The sequence below is a fragment of the Chinchilla lanigera genome, unplaced genomic scaffold, assembly GCF_000276665.1.
Source record: "Chinchilla lanigera isolate Chin_1 unplaced genomic scaffold, ChiLan1.0 scaffold00111, whole genome shotgun sequence".
In the NCBI taxonomy this organism is placed as follows: Eukaryota; Metazoa; Chordata; class Mammalia; order Rodentia; family Chinchillidae; genus Chinchilla; species Chinchilla lanigera.
This window is the reverse complement of record NW_004955512.1, coordinates 1905805-1920353: the sequence shown is the minus strand read 5'-3', so window position 1 is coordinate 1920353 and position 14549 is coordinate 1905805. Positions and strand designations below refer to the sequence as shown.

The following is a 14549-nucleotide window of genomic DNA, read 5'->3' as shown; positions in this document are numbered from 1 at the left end:
AAGCCCTAGCACTGTCCCTCTCAACAATTTCAAATGTCTTATTTTCTAAGTAAGTAGTGATGAGTATGTTTCGAAAGAAGGGCTAAGGGGAGAATTTTCTGCCAGCGTAGGTGATCACATTTTAGGAAAGGCCCATTTTTCCATGACTTAAAATACTTTATCATCACCACCCTTTAAATGACTTATTTCATACCCCTCCTGCAACTAATGCTTGAAAGCCATTTCCTGGTATGCTTTGTCAGCCAAAGATAAATTAACGACTCAATGCTAGAAACTGCTTGAAGTGAAAAACATAATCCCACATTGTTTAATTTCCTTGATTGCTGATTCTGCTAAAACCTTTTCATGTTAACTTCTCAGGGAGATCCCAGTTCATAATCTTTAGCTTACTGTGTGTGGGAGGGAGAACAAAGGCTGTTGTCTTCCTGTTTATGTTTTTAAATATCTTTTTTTTTTTTTTGTCTTTTGAACCAGGGTCTCATTATGCAGTCCAGGCTGGCCTTGAGCTCACTTTGTAGCCCAGGCTGGTCTCGAACTCACAAAGATCTTCCTGCCTCAGCCTCCCGAGTGCTGGGATTACAGGCAGGTGCCACCACTCCCGAAGTTCAAAATATCTTGAAGAGCTACTTCCCCAGCTCTTTGTTCTCTTGTGCTGAATTATCTTGGCTATTGCTGGACCTTTAGTGTTTTAGATAAATTTTAACATCAGTTTGTCAAGTTCTTCATCTAGAGTAAGGATTAGTTTTTAAGGTTTATCATTTTTATAGTAGAATAATTTCAGTCTTTCCGCCATTGATGGTCTTCTTTAATGTCTTTACATTTAGAATTTTTCCAACAGAATGGGAACTTGACAGTCCAGTCACTGGCTAAAAGGAAGCTATAAAAATACTGCTTTATAATGTATGTAACCAGTCAGGGTACATTTAATATAGATGTTTCTCACCTTCCAATGAACTCATGGTAAATTAAAAATGTATGCACCTAACACAGAATCTTAGCAGCACAGTGCACGGTTGAATAAGGATTGTGTCCCATGAAGATCACATGACTGACCAGCAGATGTTGGTTTTAGCTGCTCCCTATCATCACTGTAGTGTATCGCACAGACCTCTATTGTTCGCCTGCAAAAAGATCCAAATTCAAAATATGCCTTGTACTGAATGTGCATCACTGTTAACCAGACATGAAGTCAGGCCGTTGTAAGCTGGACGCCATCTAGACCAGCAGTCTCTGACCTTTTTGGTGCCAGGGACTGGTTTCACAGAAGACAGTTTTTTCAAGAATAGGGAATGGGAATGGTTTGGGGATGATACAAGTATATTACCTTTATTGTGCACTTTATTTCTGTTATTACATTAGAGTCTCATAAAGAGCACGCAACCCAAATCCCTCCCACGTGCAGCTGGCAGTAGGGTTCTCGTTCCTGTGAGGCTGGAATGCTCTGATAGGAGGAAGGGTCAGGAGGCAATGTGAGCTATGGGGGCAGCTATAAACACAGATGGAGCTTCCCTCATTCCCTGCTCACCTGCAGTGCACACAGCCCCTTCCTAACATGGACCGGGGCCAGTACAGCTCTGTAGCCAGGGGTTAGGGACCCTTGGTCTAGATTGATTTGTGATAGATAGAGCATACCTCAAGTCCCTATGTGTTATGTTTCATGTGCTCCATCAAATAACAATCAGAAACACAACCATCATGCATCTTTAGCTTGAAGCACTTTATAATTCTCAGAGCATTCTACAACTGCTTTACCAAGCCCGCTGCTAAGGAAACTTGAACAAAACGTGACGAATACAGACTTACTACAAAGAGAAGACTTCAGAAAGTTTCTGGATTACTACTAAATCTACAGCATTTTTCTCTTTCAGAGCATAACCAACCATTGCTTTTTTTGTTTTTTTTTTTTGTTTTTGGTTTTTCTCTGGTATCGGGAATTGAACTCACGACCTTGCACTTGCCAGGCAGGTGCTGTGTCGCTGAGCTAAATCCCCAGCCCCAACCATTGCTCTAAGAAACAAGACGTAGTCAGTGCTAGTAGCAGAATGGTATATTCTTAGCCTTCTTAGCAATACATAGCATACATAGTTCAAACATAACAGATCTGTGGTGACCATCAGAACTTTGGTAGGGGTTACATAACATTTGTTAAATAATTTTTCATTTTAGCCATATGCATTAGGATATACACATGCGCATGTTTCACCAGTACACCATACATGATATCTAAAGCCCATTTACCATATGTCAACCTTGGCTTCACAGTGACCAAATTGTGACAAAACTAAATGTACCAATCCCAGTATATTCAATAATTTGGCCTAGGAAATTGACACAAAAAGAGCCAACTATTTAAAAAAATATTGGTGGCATGCTAAAGGAGCCACACTTCAGCATGAAGAGAGAAAAACACTAGAAACTAGAAATATATCTAAATAAGATTTAATGCGTCAGCCCATTAATATCTTTTCTTTAAAAAGTGAATCATAGAGGTCTGAAGGCCTCTCTATAAATTAGCAGACCCCTCTTTTAAGTGATTTTTAATGGCTATCACTTAATTTTTAAAACATAAATCACAGTAGACTTAAAAATTCTGTAACATACCAAATTTAAAAATTAACACAAAATCTTGTCACCAAAAGGCAAGAAAAGAACAATAAAAACAACTTGGGAATTAAGACTTTCAAAAGGCTCTGTGAACTCGGACATCTTCCAAGTTCTGGTACCCCCTGTGTCCCAGTGATCTGTGATGTCCTGGCTCGGGATGTCTGAAGCATTTAGAAATGGACCGAGGAGGTTGCTCATCATGTCTTCCGTTACAGGGGAGCAGCGGGCAGCAGCTTTTAAACTAAATTGAATTCCCTTAGATTTAGCTGTAGGATTGTGTCTTTCACGGCAGTAAACACAAAACGGATGTTCTCTGTATCTGTAGCACACGTAAAGTGGGAATAGATGACTTTCTCTTTGTCAGGATTCTGGTCTTGATAAAGCTTCAGGATAAAGTCTCTAGCAGCTTTGACATCCTGTTTTGGTCCTAGTCAGAAGTGCAATTAGAAGAATAAAAAACATAGACTCATGACCACGTCCTCCCAAGAACCATTCAAAATACATTTTTGTTCCTATTTGGGATCCTTCTTTGATCTGGCTTTATTTCTAGGAAATAATTTACCTTCACCATTGTTTTTAGTATATATCATTATGAATCCACAAAATAGTATTTGAAATGCCCACTCATGTCTAAAAATTATACTTTGAGAATGTTTAAAAATAGTGGCACAATTTTCTGATTTGGACAATCAATGAAGAAAACTAATCTTTAATAACTTGTACAGAGAGACGCGGGCTGGGAGAGGAAAATTGTGAGAAGGAAGCTGGTTCTAAAGCTTGAGAGCTCTACATTATGCAGCCACTGTGGTTACTGAAAACACCCTCTACTCATCAATATCAAACTCTGTAATACCTGTGACCTCTTGTACCGGGAATATCTAGCAGTAAGGCAAAGACCTCTCTTGCCTCGCCCACCCTGTGTCTGGAAAGGGGATTCCACCTTTTAACCCCAGGAAGCACCAGATGCTCTGACTGGCCCTGGGAGTGCAAAGAGAAGTTGGGCACAGCCTCTGCTCCCGAGGAGCTGAGAGGGAAGAGAGCTGAACTTGCGGGCTAGCAGGCAGTCCTACCCGGGGGGATGATACCCGAGGGAGGAGGGGAGCCAAGCCGCCGAGGCAGCGGAAAGGAGATGGCGCACTCAGGCAGGCCTGACCAGCACAGGAGGGCCAGAAAGGCTCCCCAGGAGAGGGGAAGAGGCGTGAGTTGGGTCCTGGAGAGCCACAAGGTTCAGCAAAAAGGAGTGGGCAAGTGTATTCCAGACACTGGGAGCAGCTTCGTGGAGGCTGGATGTGAGCTCTCTCAAAGGGGAGGAATGGCGCGGGGCTGCTCCGACGGCAGGGAGCGCGGGTCAGGCTGCTGAGGACTGATGTCATGTGCTCAGCGAGGTAACACCGCACTGTCCACAAGAGGAACGCTTACCTTTGTATTCTGGGAAATAGCTGATTAGGTGAGAGTACATGATCTTCTCTTCCAGAAGGTCCTTCTTGTTCAAGAACAAGATCACAGAGGAGTTGAGAAACCAGGGGTAGGTGATGATGGTTTTAAACAAGGCTTTGCTTTCTTCCATGCGATTCTAAGTGAAAAACAAAAAGGACTTAGGCTAAACTAAAGCCCACACTTTGGAAACCCCATGCCGCATGCCTAGTGCGTCCCTCAGTGCCCTTCCTGCGCTGCCGAGCCTGGGGCACCGCCCAGGCTGAAGCCGGTGCCCAGAGGTCCCACAGGACGCCAGGCTTCTTGCCCTTCCCCTGTCCCTCAGTAAGTGTGTTTTTTCTGGATCTCCTGTCCTGACGCAGCCGAAACTCTAGCCCCAAACTCAGGGGAAATAAGAAAGACTTTTGTGCAACTTGGAAAATGAAGGCTCCTGTCCGCACTTGGCTGAAGTGTCCTGGCTGTGTAACTGTGGGGATTGCCCTGTGGGGCAGGGCCAGCTTCAGACACGAGACGGCTGCTTCCCTGGGCCGCATCTCCAGGCTGTGCCTCAGGACTCACGTGACACGGGTGAAGGGAGGCTCCTCTAGCAGGGCCACCACCCTTCGGAATGCCAGACAGTGGCCACACGCGGAATTAACACTGTGCCACGCCGCACAAGTGGAAAAGTCAGTCTCCCTGCTGGGTGGCTGAGCATTCTGCCATTCAGAACATGTAAAGAACTGCCCTAAGCCTGCGTATTAGTGGGACCTGGCAAAGATTATGTACAAAGACCGCAATGAATTCCAGATATTAGACATTGACAAGAAAATATTAAGTGCTCCAAATTTATGGAGAGCAGAGAATGCACCTACAAAGTCCTACCTGATGACAGTAATTGTTCTAGATAGCATTCTTCTCCTAGGTATTTCTAGGAAAAAAAGAAACAAGAGCTTCCCTTTAGGGAGGGAAGTTATCAGAAAAAAAAAACATCCAAACACACTGTGTTAACACACTGTGCCCCAGAGGAGCTCACCCTAACGCAAACCCTACAGTCCCCGGACGTCAGGACCCACTCTACCCCGCAGGGCATCTAGGGAAGCAAGATCCAGAACACATTATGGAGAGGGAGCCTGTTATGTCTTTGTAAAACTTCTCTAAAATTTACTAGGATCTTGTCAATAATAATCACAAAGGATGTATCTTTTTAAAAATTCCTGTACAGAATATGATACATTACCCACAATCAGAAAAAAGAACGTCTGTAGTGACAATCACTTAAATTTCTCTAAATACCTTGTGACTTTCAGGAAAAGAAAAAATGTTTAATTTCTAAGCACATCAGGCTGAGTTACTGGTCCCTTGTGCACTTGATTGATCTTTTGAATTTCCTGAGAAACATCATAAGTAATCCTGGAGATAATCTGTAGCTAATTTTTTATATTGATAACAATCGATGCCTCTTATTAAAAATAATCACACTTGCGAGAGCTGGGCAGCAGCCAAGATTTCTGTTCTTCGCACAACAACTCCAGTAAGTGGGTTAATCCTCCACTAATTAGCTAATGTAACATAGTTATTTGTTCATAGTTATTGCCTAATCCTAGAAAGAGTTCCTTATTTGTTTACTTTTATGCTCTGGAAAGAGACATTTTTCCAAAAGATCAAGGGTTCTTGTGCATGTTCAGGGAGAAAGATGATGAAGAAGACATTAGCATCCCACAGAAAATATGCCCAGCCTCCCAAATTAGCGACTGTGATGGTCCCCTTCACATTTGGGAAGATCGTACAGTGGGGCTGGACCCACCCAGTGCCAGGCGGCTCCACAGTGGATGTCAGGTGCCTGACTGGGCTGGGTGCATGGGAGCGAAGGGCCGACACAATGACAGCAGCCATGGAAGACTGCCAGCATCTGACACCACTGCCCATACCAACCTGGCTAGAGATTTAATTTGGGAAAGCCATGGCCCCTGGAAGTTTGGAAAAGCCATGCTCAGACACTTTCTCAGACACATTCTTGCTCATGCTTGGTTGTGTGTTGCATCTCTGGGGGTCTTGGAAAAGAAAACCCCCACCTGACTCCAGTAACTTTAATTTTCTAGTGTGGGGCCCACAATACTATATTTTTTAGAAGCTCCCTGGGGGTCCAGGATGCCACCAAGGATGAGAACCCATACTTTTGAGAAGTTTCCACCCTTCATAGCATATTACAGTCACCTGGAGAGCTTATTAAAAAATCCCCACACTCAGGCCACACCCACCACCAATAAAGTCATCATCTCTGGGATTGGACCCAGGCAAGAGTTTTTCTTCACATTCCACAAAAAATTTCAGTGTGCATCAAAGTTTAGAGTGAGATTCACACCAGTGGTTCACAATCATGTACAATCTTGCACCACATAACAAGCATTTGGTGAACAGACAACATATACTATAACAGTCCCGTAAGATTATAGTGCAGTTGAAAAATTCGTATTACCCACTATTTTTAGCTTAATTTTTCTATGTTTGGTATGTTTAGATACACAAATACTATTGTGTTACAATTGCTAACAGCAATTGTCCAGTGACATACTATGCAGGTTTGTAGCCAAGGAGCAGCAGGCTATAATCATACAGCCAGGTGTGTAGTAGGCTTGTGTCTAGGTTTATACACGTGCACTGTCTAGGTTTAACACAATGATGAAATCACCTATTAAGGTATTTCTCAGATTACATGCTTGTTTTAGTTAGTTTTCTCTCATTGCTGGGCAAAATAGTCAACACCCAAAGTTAAAGGAGGAAAGGTTTATTTAGCTCACAGTTTGTAGAGATTTCGGTCCATAGTTGGCTGGCCCCAAGGCAGGGTGGCACATGGCAGACAGGCATTGCAGAGGAGAAACAGTTCATGGTGGGCAGAAGGTGGCAAAGCAAGCCAGAGGAACAAGTCAAGCCTCTTTCTGTCCCTTATATTGTATCCAGAGTACCAGGATTAGGGTGGTGCCGATCCAATCTGTGGACTGATCCAACAATCACCCACCCTTAATCCTAGCACCCTCAGTCCTAGTATTGCACCATGAATGAGTCACATACTCTAGATTCATCCACGTCTGAAAAAGCCCCACCTATGACTGCATGAGGCTTTGGGGAAACATCTGGACACAACTGTAACAATGTTTGTCATTAAGCAACACATGACTATATTTGGATTACCTGAGAACTAAGTGCAGGCTCTGATTTAGTTGGTCTGGAACGATTCAATAGGTTGCATTTCTAACAAGCACCTGATGCCGCTTGTCCACAGGTTACACTTTGAATAACTAGGACCATTTAGCCACTAGTCCACCTCGCTGGCTTGTTGAGAACCACAGGAAAGTTCTCTGCCTTTCAAGCTACCTATGTGTACCTCACCCACCTAGCGTACCTCGTTGTCACACTCAGCCAGGACCTGGTCATATTCACTCAGAGCAACCAAGAAAATGATGGAGGTGACACTCTCAAAGCAATGAATCCATTTTCGTCGTTCTGATCGCTGGCCACCAACATCCACCATCCTGTTCAATAAAGACAGATCACGCAAAGATTAGAACATACGGCTCCTTGAGGAAGAGGAAGTCATTATACCATGGAATCAGTCCTCTCTGGGACCCTCGAGAATTTGAAGAGTGAGGAGTGGTGCTAAGTTACACATAAGAATGACCTCAGTTTCCAGAAACACATGCCTTCCCTAAGGACAACAGAAAGATTAGCCTCTCTCTACTCTGGAACTGTGCCCGGCCACAGTCTACATGCCCTGGGACAGAAAGGGCCGTTCTGTCCTATGAGATTCAACCCCATCTTAGAAGAACACACATTTAACACATGGGTGGGAACTTCCAGGCCTGGCAGGTGAGAGTCTCTGGGCCTTACCGAAAGATGATGTTCTCCAAGTCAAACGGGTACTCGATGATGCCGGTGGTTGGCACGCGGACACGAAGCACATCTTGCTGTGTGGGCACAAATGACGGCACAGCGATCCGGTCAATGTCAGTGAGGTAACTGCGATATTAAAGAGCGAGGCTCCTTTCAGAGAAGGGAGAAATGTCTGTCCTGCTCCAGGGAAGTTAGCCCCAAATAACGCCCCACCCCGTACATGGATTCTATCAATGACTTTCTCAAGAGCCAGCTGAGGCCGCTCCACACTTCCTACAACTGCTCTGTAGAGAGACAGGATCAGAAGCACTTCTGTGAGGCTCTTGGGGCTCTGCAGGTCCCCGCATTTCCTCCTGGGCTCCAGTCGCCCTCGTCTCTGAGGGCTTGAGTGAGGCTGCAGGGCTGGGGGCCGGAAGTGGCCGTGACTCCCTGCCCAAAGGTGCCTCACCCAACAACATCGTGTGTGCAGGTGCTGTTCTCCAAGGCTGCTGCTCCAAATTAAATGGAGTTTCTAAGAAAATATACAGACGTCGAACAGGCCAAGGGGAAATTCTTTCAGAATAACAAGAAAAGCTTCCCTGTTAAAGACACCAGCAGATGACACATCTCCTGAAATAATCCGAAACTTGTCTTAGATTACTTAGGGCCAGATATTAAAGCCCAGAGAGAAGACTAAAACACAATCACTTTTTCTTTAGTAAAATGAGAACATACTATTCTTAAATTTTAAGGCCCACATAAAAGGCATTTTTTTAAAAAATAAAACAACTCTTAACTCAGATCGTGGCCAGCAGTGAGTTGGTGACGTCAAGTCACCTGCAAGCCGAGGTGGCCCTGCCTTCTCCCAGCACAGCCGGGACACCAGGCCCTAAACAGGTGGGTGTGAAGGTGAACCAAGGGGTTACGGGAAAGCCCGACACCTTCCAGCCTGTGACTCCTGAGCCCAGGCACCCCCAGGCCATACACAGAAGCCCAGGGCTCAGGGCTGTTCTCCATGTGCAGCAGCCCCTCAACCAAGGTTTCACTTTCCACAGCTTGCTACCCATGCCCATTCATGCTGCAAAGCATTTAATTCTTAAGTTAAGTTTTAGAGACAGGTCTTACTGTGTTGCCTAGATAGGCCTCAAATTCCTGGGCTCAAATGATCTTCCTGCCTCAGCCTCCCAAGAGGATGGGATGACAAGCCTGTACCACCATGCTTGGTAAATAATTTCTAAGTTTGAAATCATGTACTATTCTGAATAGCACGATAAAATCTAATATTGTCCCATTCTGTCCTGCACTAGACATAAACCGTCCCCTTCTGTAGTGTATGCACACCGTATCCACTTCTAGCCTGCTAGGCACTGAGTAGGTGTCTCGGTTATCCAATCATCTCTTGTGGTATCACAGCACTTGTGTGCAGTAACTCTTATTTTACTTAGTAAATGCCCCAACAGGTGTTCTATATTATTATTAATTATTAATCATTGTTAATCTCCTACTGTTATGGCTTGGATCTAGATGTCCCCCAAGAGCCTCATGTACTCAAAGGCAGGGCTTCTGGAAGGTCATCAGACCACGGGGGTTTAGGGCTGACTTGCTGTTAGGAGCTGGGGTCTGGTTGGAAGAGGCAGTCACTAGGGGCGTAGCTTGGAAGGGTTTATCTCCCTTCCCAGTTCCTCCCTTCACTCTACTTCCTGTCTTCCGCGCCATGACCAGCTCTTCCCCTGCCATGCTCTCCTGCCTTGGAGCCAGCCAACTATGGACTGAAACTAGAGCCAAAATAACTCTCTCCTCCCTTAAGTTGTGGGTGTTGGATATTGTGTAAGTCTGTCCACTCCCTTCTCAACAGGCCTGCCTCAGTTTCCAGGATTACACTAAATTCTGTCACAGCTCTGCTGGGTCTTTTCCAAATGGACCTCCACCATGCACCCTTGCCAACCCCCGGGCACCTCACAGAGCAGATGGTACCAAGCAGTCTCGGGAGAGGACAGGGGAGGCCGGCGCTGCTTTTGCCATTGAGTAACCCCTGGCTGCTCAGGCTGTCACACAGTCTGTACCTCCTCTTTGGGGCACCTTCCTTCTCTGCCTCTTTGCTGGTCTCACACCTTACTGGTTTTGGGCCTGTGCTTTGACTGTGCCAACCTGGATAATGACACTGAACACTCGGCCTGCAGAGAATGCCAAAGGGAAGTTGTGTAAAGATAACATTTCCTTTCCTGCCCATACCTTATCCGGACAGTGGGGAGAACCCTCACCCAAGCCAGCTCGGAGGGCAATGGCAGCACCTGGAGGAACGAGGGCGGCCTCAGGAAGGGTTTCAGGGCCCTGACCGGGGGGATGACGCTGTGCAGAGAGGGAGAAAGCGCCAGCACAGCCCGGAGCATCAGCTCTTCAGGACGTGTTTGCCTAGTGGCCTGGCTGACGGATGCGCTGCCTCAGGAAATTCACAAGAAAATAAAATTCTGTGATCTCCCTGGGATGTTTTCATGCGGGACCATCTAAATAAAAATCACTTACCTTCAGGGATTAAAGATTTAGAATTAGAGCTCTTTGCCAGGTATAGTGGCACATGTGGTAATCTCAGCTAGTCAGCAGCCTGAGGGAGGACGATTGTGAATTTGAGGCCAGCCTGGGAAACATAGTCAGACCCTACCTCAGAAAGTAAAATAAGCAAAACCAGAACTCTACTGATCAAAAACATAGCACTTAGGTTTTTGCGGTGGGGGGGGGGGGAATCAGTAAACAGCTGGGCTTCCTGTGTGCTTTGCCTGGAGATGCCTGTTTTGACCACTAGAGGGCAGCATCAGCTCATTAGCGGACACCTGCTCTGAAGTCTGATTTTAGGTTTTGGGTCAAGTCTGGTTCCAGACAACCAGAAAGGAAGAGGAATATTAAGAGGAAGAAGGGAAACCAGAAACAGGAATATTCCATCAATACCCCAGTGAGGTCAGTCCCACTAAAGGGACTCCCAATTTGATAAAACCTGATTGAAAATAAAGGCTTAGAATACACTGAGAAAAGGCGGTGAGTGTGGGCCAGGAGGGAGCTCTGGGGATACACAGAGCATCAAAGGGTTTTAGGAGGTGATCAGAGAGAACGACAGGTGCCAGGGTGACACGGAGAAGCGGGGGAGGTGATATTGCCACTGCCCCCCCCTTCAGCAAGCAGTGATGCTTCCTTGAAATGTGGCCGAGCTTGCCTAAGGCTCGCAGGGAGCCAGGCCGGGGCTCGCACTCACTACTTGGCGGAGTCTGACAGCTGGTACTCCCTCCTCCTGTCGTAGCACTCCTGGATCCCTGGGTCCTGCCAGAGCTGCTTGATGGCCTCCACCTGGTCTCGGGAGAGCATGGCGACCTTGTCAACGTCCACTTCTTTGATTATCTGGGCATTTTCCTACCCAAAGAAAGGAGAACCTCCCATTAGGCAAAAGCAAAGAAGCCAACCACTTGGCGATCTGTGCAACTTGCGCTGATCTGTGGGTTGTGGATCCGGGAGACGGCCAGAGGGCTGTGTCCCGCCAAGCCATCCCCTCAGCCACAGGGAATTCCGCTCCGCAGACACAGCCACAGGGGGCCCAAGCCCTGCGACCCCGGTCCAGCAGTGCAGCAGTCAGCACGCAGGGAAATGGAGAAACAGCGGGCAGCCCTCCAACAGCAAACGCCACTTCCCCACGAACACGCTGCTCACTTGAGTACAGAGCCCACAGCTCAGAAATATCATGTCCACCACACACCAAGGGTTGGTGGTAGCAGTGGTCCACCCAGGAACAAGCAACAAGGGACTGAGAATCATGAGAGTAATACCACCGTCCATCTGCTTTCTTCTCCTTATTTAAAGAAATTAAATAAGCTTCACTTTGTAGAGCAGTTTATGTTCACAGTAAAATCAAGTGGAAAGTCCTGAGTTCCTGTACAGACTGCCTGTCACCCTCCAGTCTCATGGATAAAATTCTTCCCCACGGGGCTCACTGCTCCTGTCGTGCTCCCTCCTCACACTGCTGATTGCCACTGTGTATTTATGATTGCCGTGATTATTAAATGATTGTTGCTCTAATACTAGTGTTCGATCATTGCGATGACTTCAAGATCATGATTTCTAAAATAGTTGGTTTAATAAAATAAAGATCACTATTACTACAATTATTACCATTAGAGCAGTTACCATTTATTGGCCCCTAGCTACGTGCCGAGGGCTCTACACGCATTATCTCATTTAATCAATGCAAGGCCAGTACAAGGTTGGAAATCTTTCCGAACTTTGGAAAATGAAATGACCTGGTTGATTTGCACCCACATTTCCATGCTTTGGCCCCTGAGACTCAGCACCCTTTCCTCAGCTTCAAGCTGTGACACGTAAGGGACTCTTAGTGGGACAGGGGGACCCCAGGGTCTTCTGCCCTCTCATCTTTCTGCATCTCACTGTGATTCCATCATGCAGAGCTGGCTATTTACTGGCAGAAGAGGGTCAGCAAAGCAGCCCCCTTTGGTAGCTGTGAGCTCCATAAGTATATGTGATACCCTCCAAAACACTGCTTTCATCTTGCACTGTTAATCCTCATAATCATCCAACCGGAGAAACAGGACCTGACAGGTTCAGTTGGAACAACATAGCTGTGTCCCACATCCATCACAAAGTGAGTGAAATCTTCCCTGAGACTGCGGGATCCTCAGGCAGAATGGGTTAGCGGGAAGTGCACAGGATGAGGAACCAGAATTCAGGGTCCCAAGCCATACGGCTGGAATCATACGGATCTGGACAAGTTCTGTCTTGATGTCCTCATTTTAAAAGCGAGCCAGTGATTTTCAGGACATAAACAATAAAGAATCACTCACATGTAAGTACAGTTTGCCTTATGGTTGTAGCAGATGCCTGATAAATAATTGCTCGCAAACATAGGACACATCAATAGCCCTTAAGCCGCAGTATCTGACCCACTAGCACCTGTCTTTTTCTGGCCAGCGAGGACAACAAAGGATGGTCCTAGACAGTGGATGTCTGTGCAGAAGCACTGCCTCCCACCTGCGCCCCTTCTCTAGCCACCCTGGCTCCGGCTCCTCCCAAACAGGATCAGAAGGTCTCTTTCCAACCTCTCACCTCTAAATTTAAAATGCCTGTCTTCCTGTGTCTTCAAGCTAACTCAGGGAATGCCAAGAGAAGAGAGCCAATGCCGCTTGTCCTAGTAGCCCAGCTAGTGCAGGTGAGCTCTGCAGATGAGTGCATTTCCATAAGCACTTGGGATGCATATGAGATGTGTGTCTAACAGATTGCAAGTCATAGCCAGAGGGCATCCTACTGCAGCAGGGGGACAGAGGCCTGTACAAGTGTTCAGGGGAGCAGGTGGGGCCAGGAGGTCTGGTGGGGTTGGGGATCTGTCTGTTTATTCTATGTGGCAGTCAGCACCCTCACATCTCGTGGCACATGCCTCTTGAGTAGTTCTCCTGAATTAAACTGTTAAATTCAGCTCAGCTGCCAAGAATTAATGCTGTGACAATCATCAGGGATATTGCAAATATATTTGTACCTCCCTGACTCCCAAACATAAGAACTGTGCTTCAAGATGAATGAAGTGAGTGGAGGTAACTTGCATCTCTTTGAGGGAGAAACTTTAAAGAGCCAGTGAATAATTCACCACATTTCCCTTCATCTACCCTGATGATGGTAGAAGCAAGAGATAAGACAGAGTCTCTATCTTTAGGGTTCCCAAGTGACCGCAATGAGCAGAGATGTCCTAACACCACACAGATGTGTGGCAGGAGTGAGATCAGTTGTGAGTTCTCATCAGCACGGAGTTAGAAGAGTTGACCTTTGGGGAAATTTGTTACCACAGCATAACCTACTACACGCATCCTGACTAATACATGCTGCAATAGATAAACTAACCTGCCCTGGCTCCGCTAATAAAAGGGAAAGCAGATCCAACTTAGATGACACAGAGGAAGGCAGGTGGTCAGGGTATGGAAGCCGAGAGAAAGCACAGGCCTGAGCCAGGAGAGCTCAGCTACAAGAGGAAGACAGTGTCTGCTCAGCCAGCTGGGCGATTTGGGGAACCTTGCTGGGAGGAAGAGGAGAGCTGTGCTCTTGGGAGACACAACGGACATGAATGCAAAACAAACTGTACTCCAGAGGCTGAGAAGTTGGCCACTTTCAGAGGACGCTTCTCTGCCATTGGCTCCTTCTGTGTAGCCTTCCTGTCCATCAAGATCCTTTCAAAATGTTAATCTCTTGTTTTGAAATAATTGGAGCCTTAAAAAATGTGGGAGAATGGTTCAAAGACTTCCTCTATACTTTTCTTTCAAGATTGGTCAAACGCTAATAATTTACTACCTTGCTTTACCATTGACACGCCAGTTTGCGTGGATATGAACACGTGCATACACTGCCACACTTGTAGATCTTTTGCCTGATTACTTGAGCGTGAGTTGCAGACACATTCCCTCATGACTCTAAATCCTTCAGTGTGATTTTCTCTAGCGTACCCACAGTATAATGATCTAAATCAGGAATTCACACTGATAAATTATCACCGAACCTTCAGATCTTACCAAAGTCTGCTTTCTCCATGAGCGTTCTTTACCCTGTCTGAGCCCAGTCTAGGGGCACATGTCACACTTAGTCGTCGGGTGTCTTTAGTTTCCATTTGGAAATGTTCTTCAGTCAGC

General features: G+C 46.1%; 1 protein-coding gene across 1 annotated transcript in view; it reads right to left on the bottom strand.

Annotated features, from left to right (window-relative positions):
- Positions 1-2032: 2032 nt before the first annotated feature.
- The window catches only part of Gna14 (guanine nucleotide binding protein (G protein), alpha 14), a 214572-nt gene continuing 202055 nt past the window's right edge, over positions 2033-14549 (bottom strand). Inside the window, exons 3-7 of the mRNA XM_005408300.1 lie at positions 11129-11283; positions 7903-8031; positions 7418-7547; positions 4024-4177; positions 2033-3031 (exon numbers count right to left, since the gene is read on the bottom strand). Coding sequence (XP_005408357.1) covers positions 2841-3031; positions 4024-4177; positions 7418-7547; positions 7903-8031; positions 11129-11283 — 759 coding nt within the window. The 3' untranslated portion in view covers positions 2033-2840. The remainder of the gene's footprint in view (positions 3032-4023; positions 4178-7417; positions 7548-7902; positions 8032-11128; positions 11284-14549) is intronic.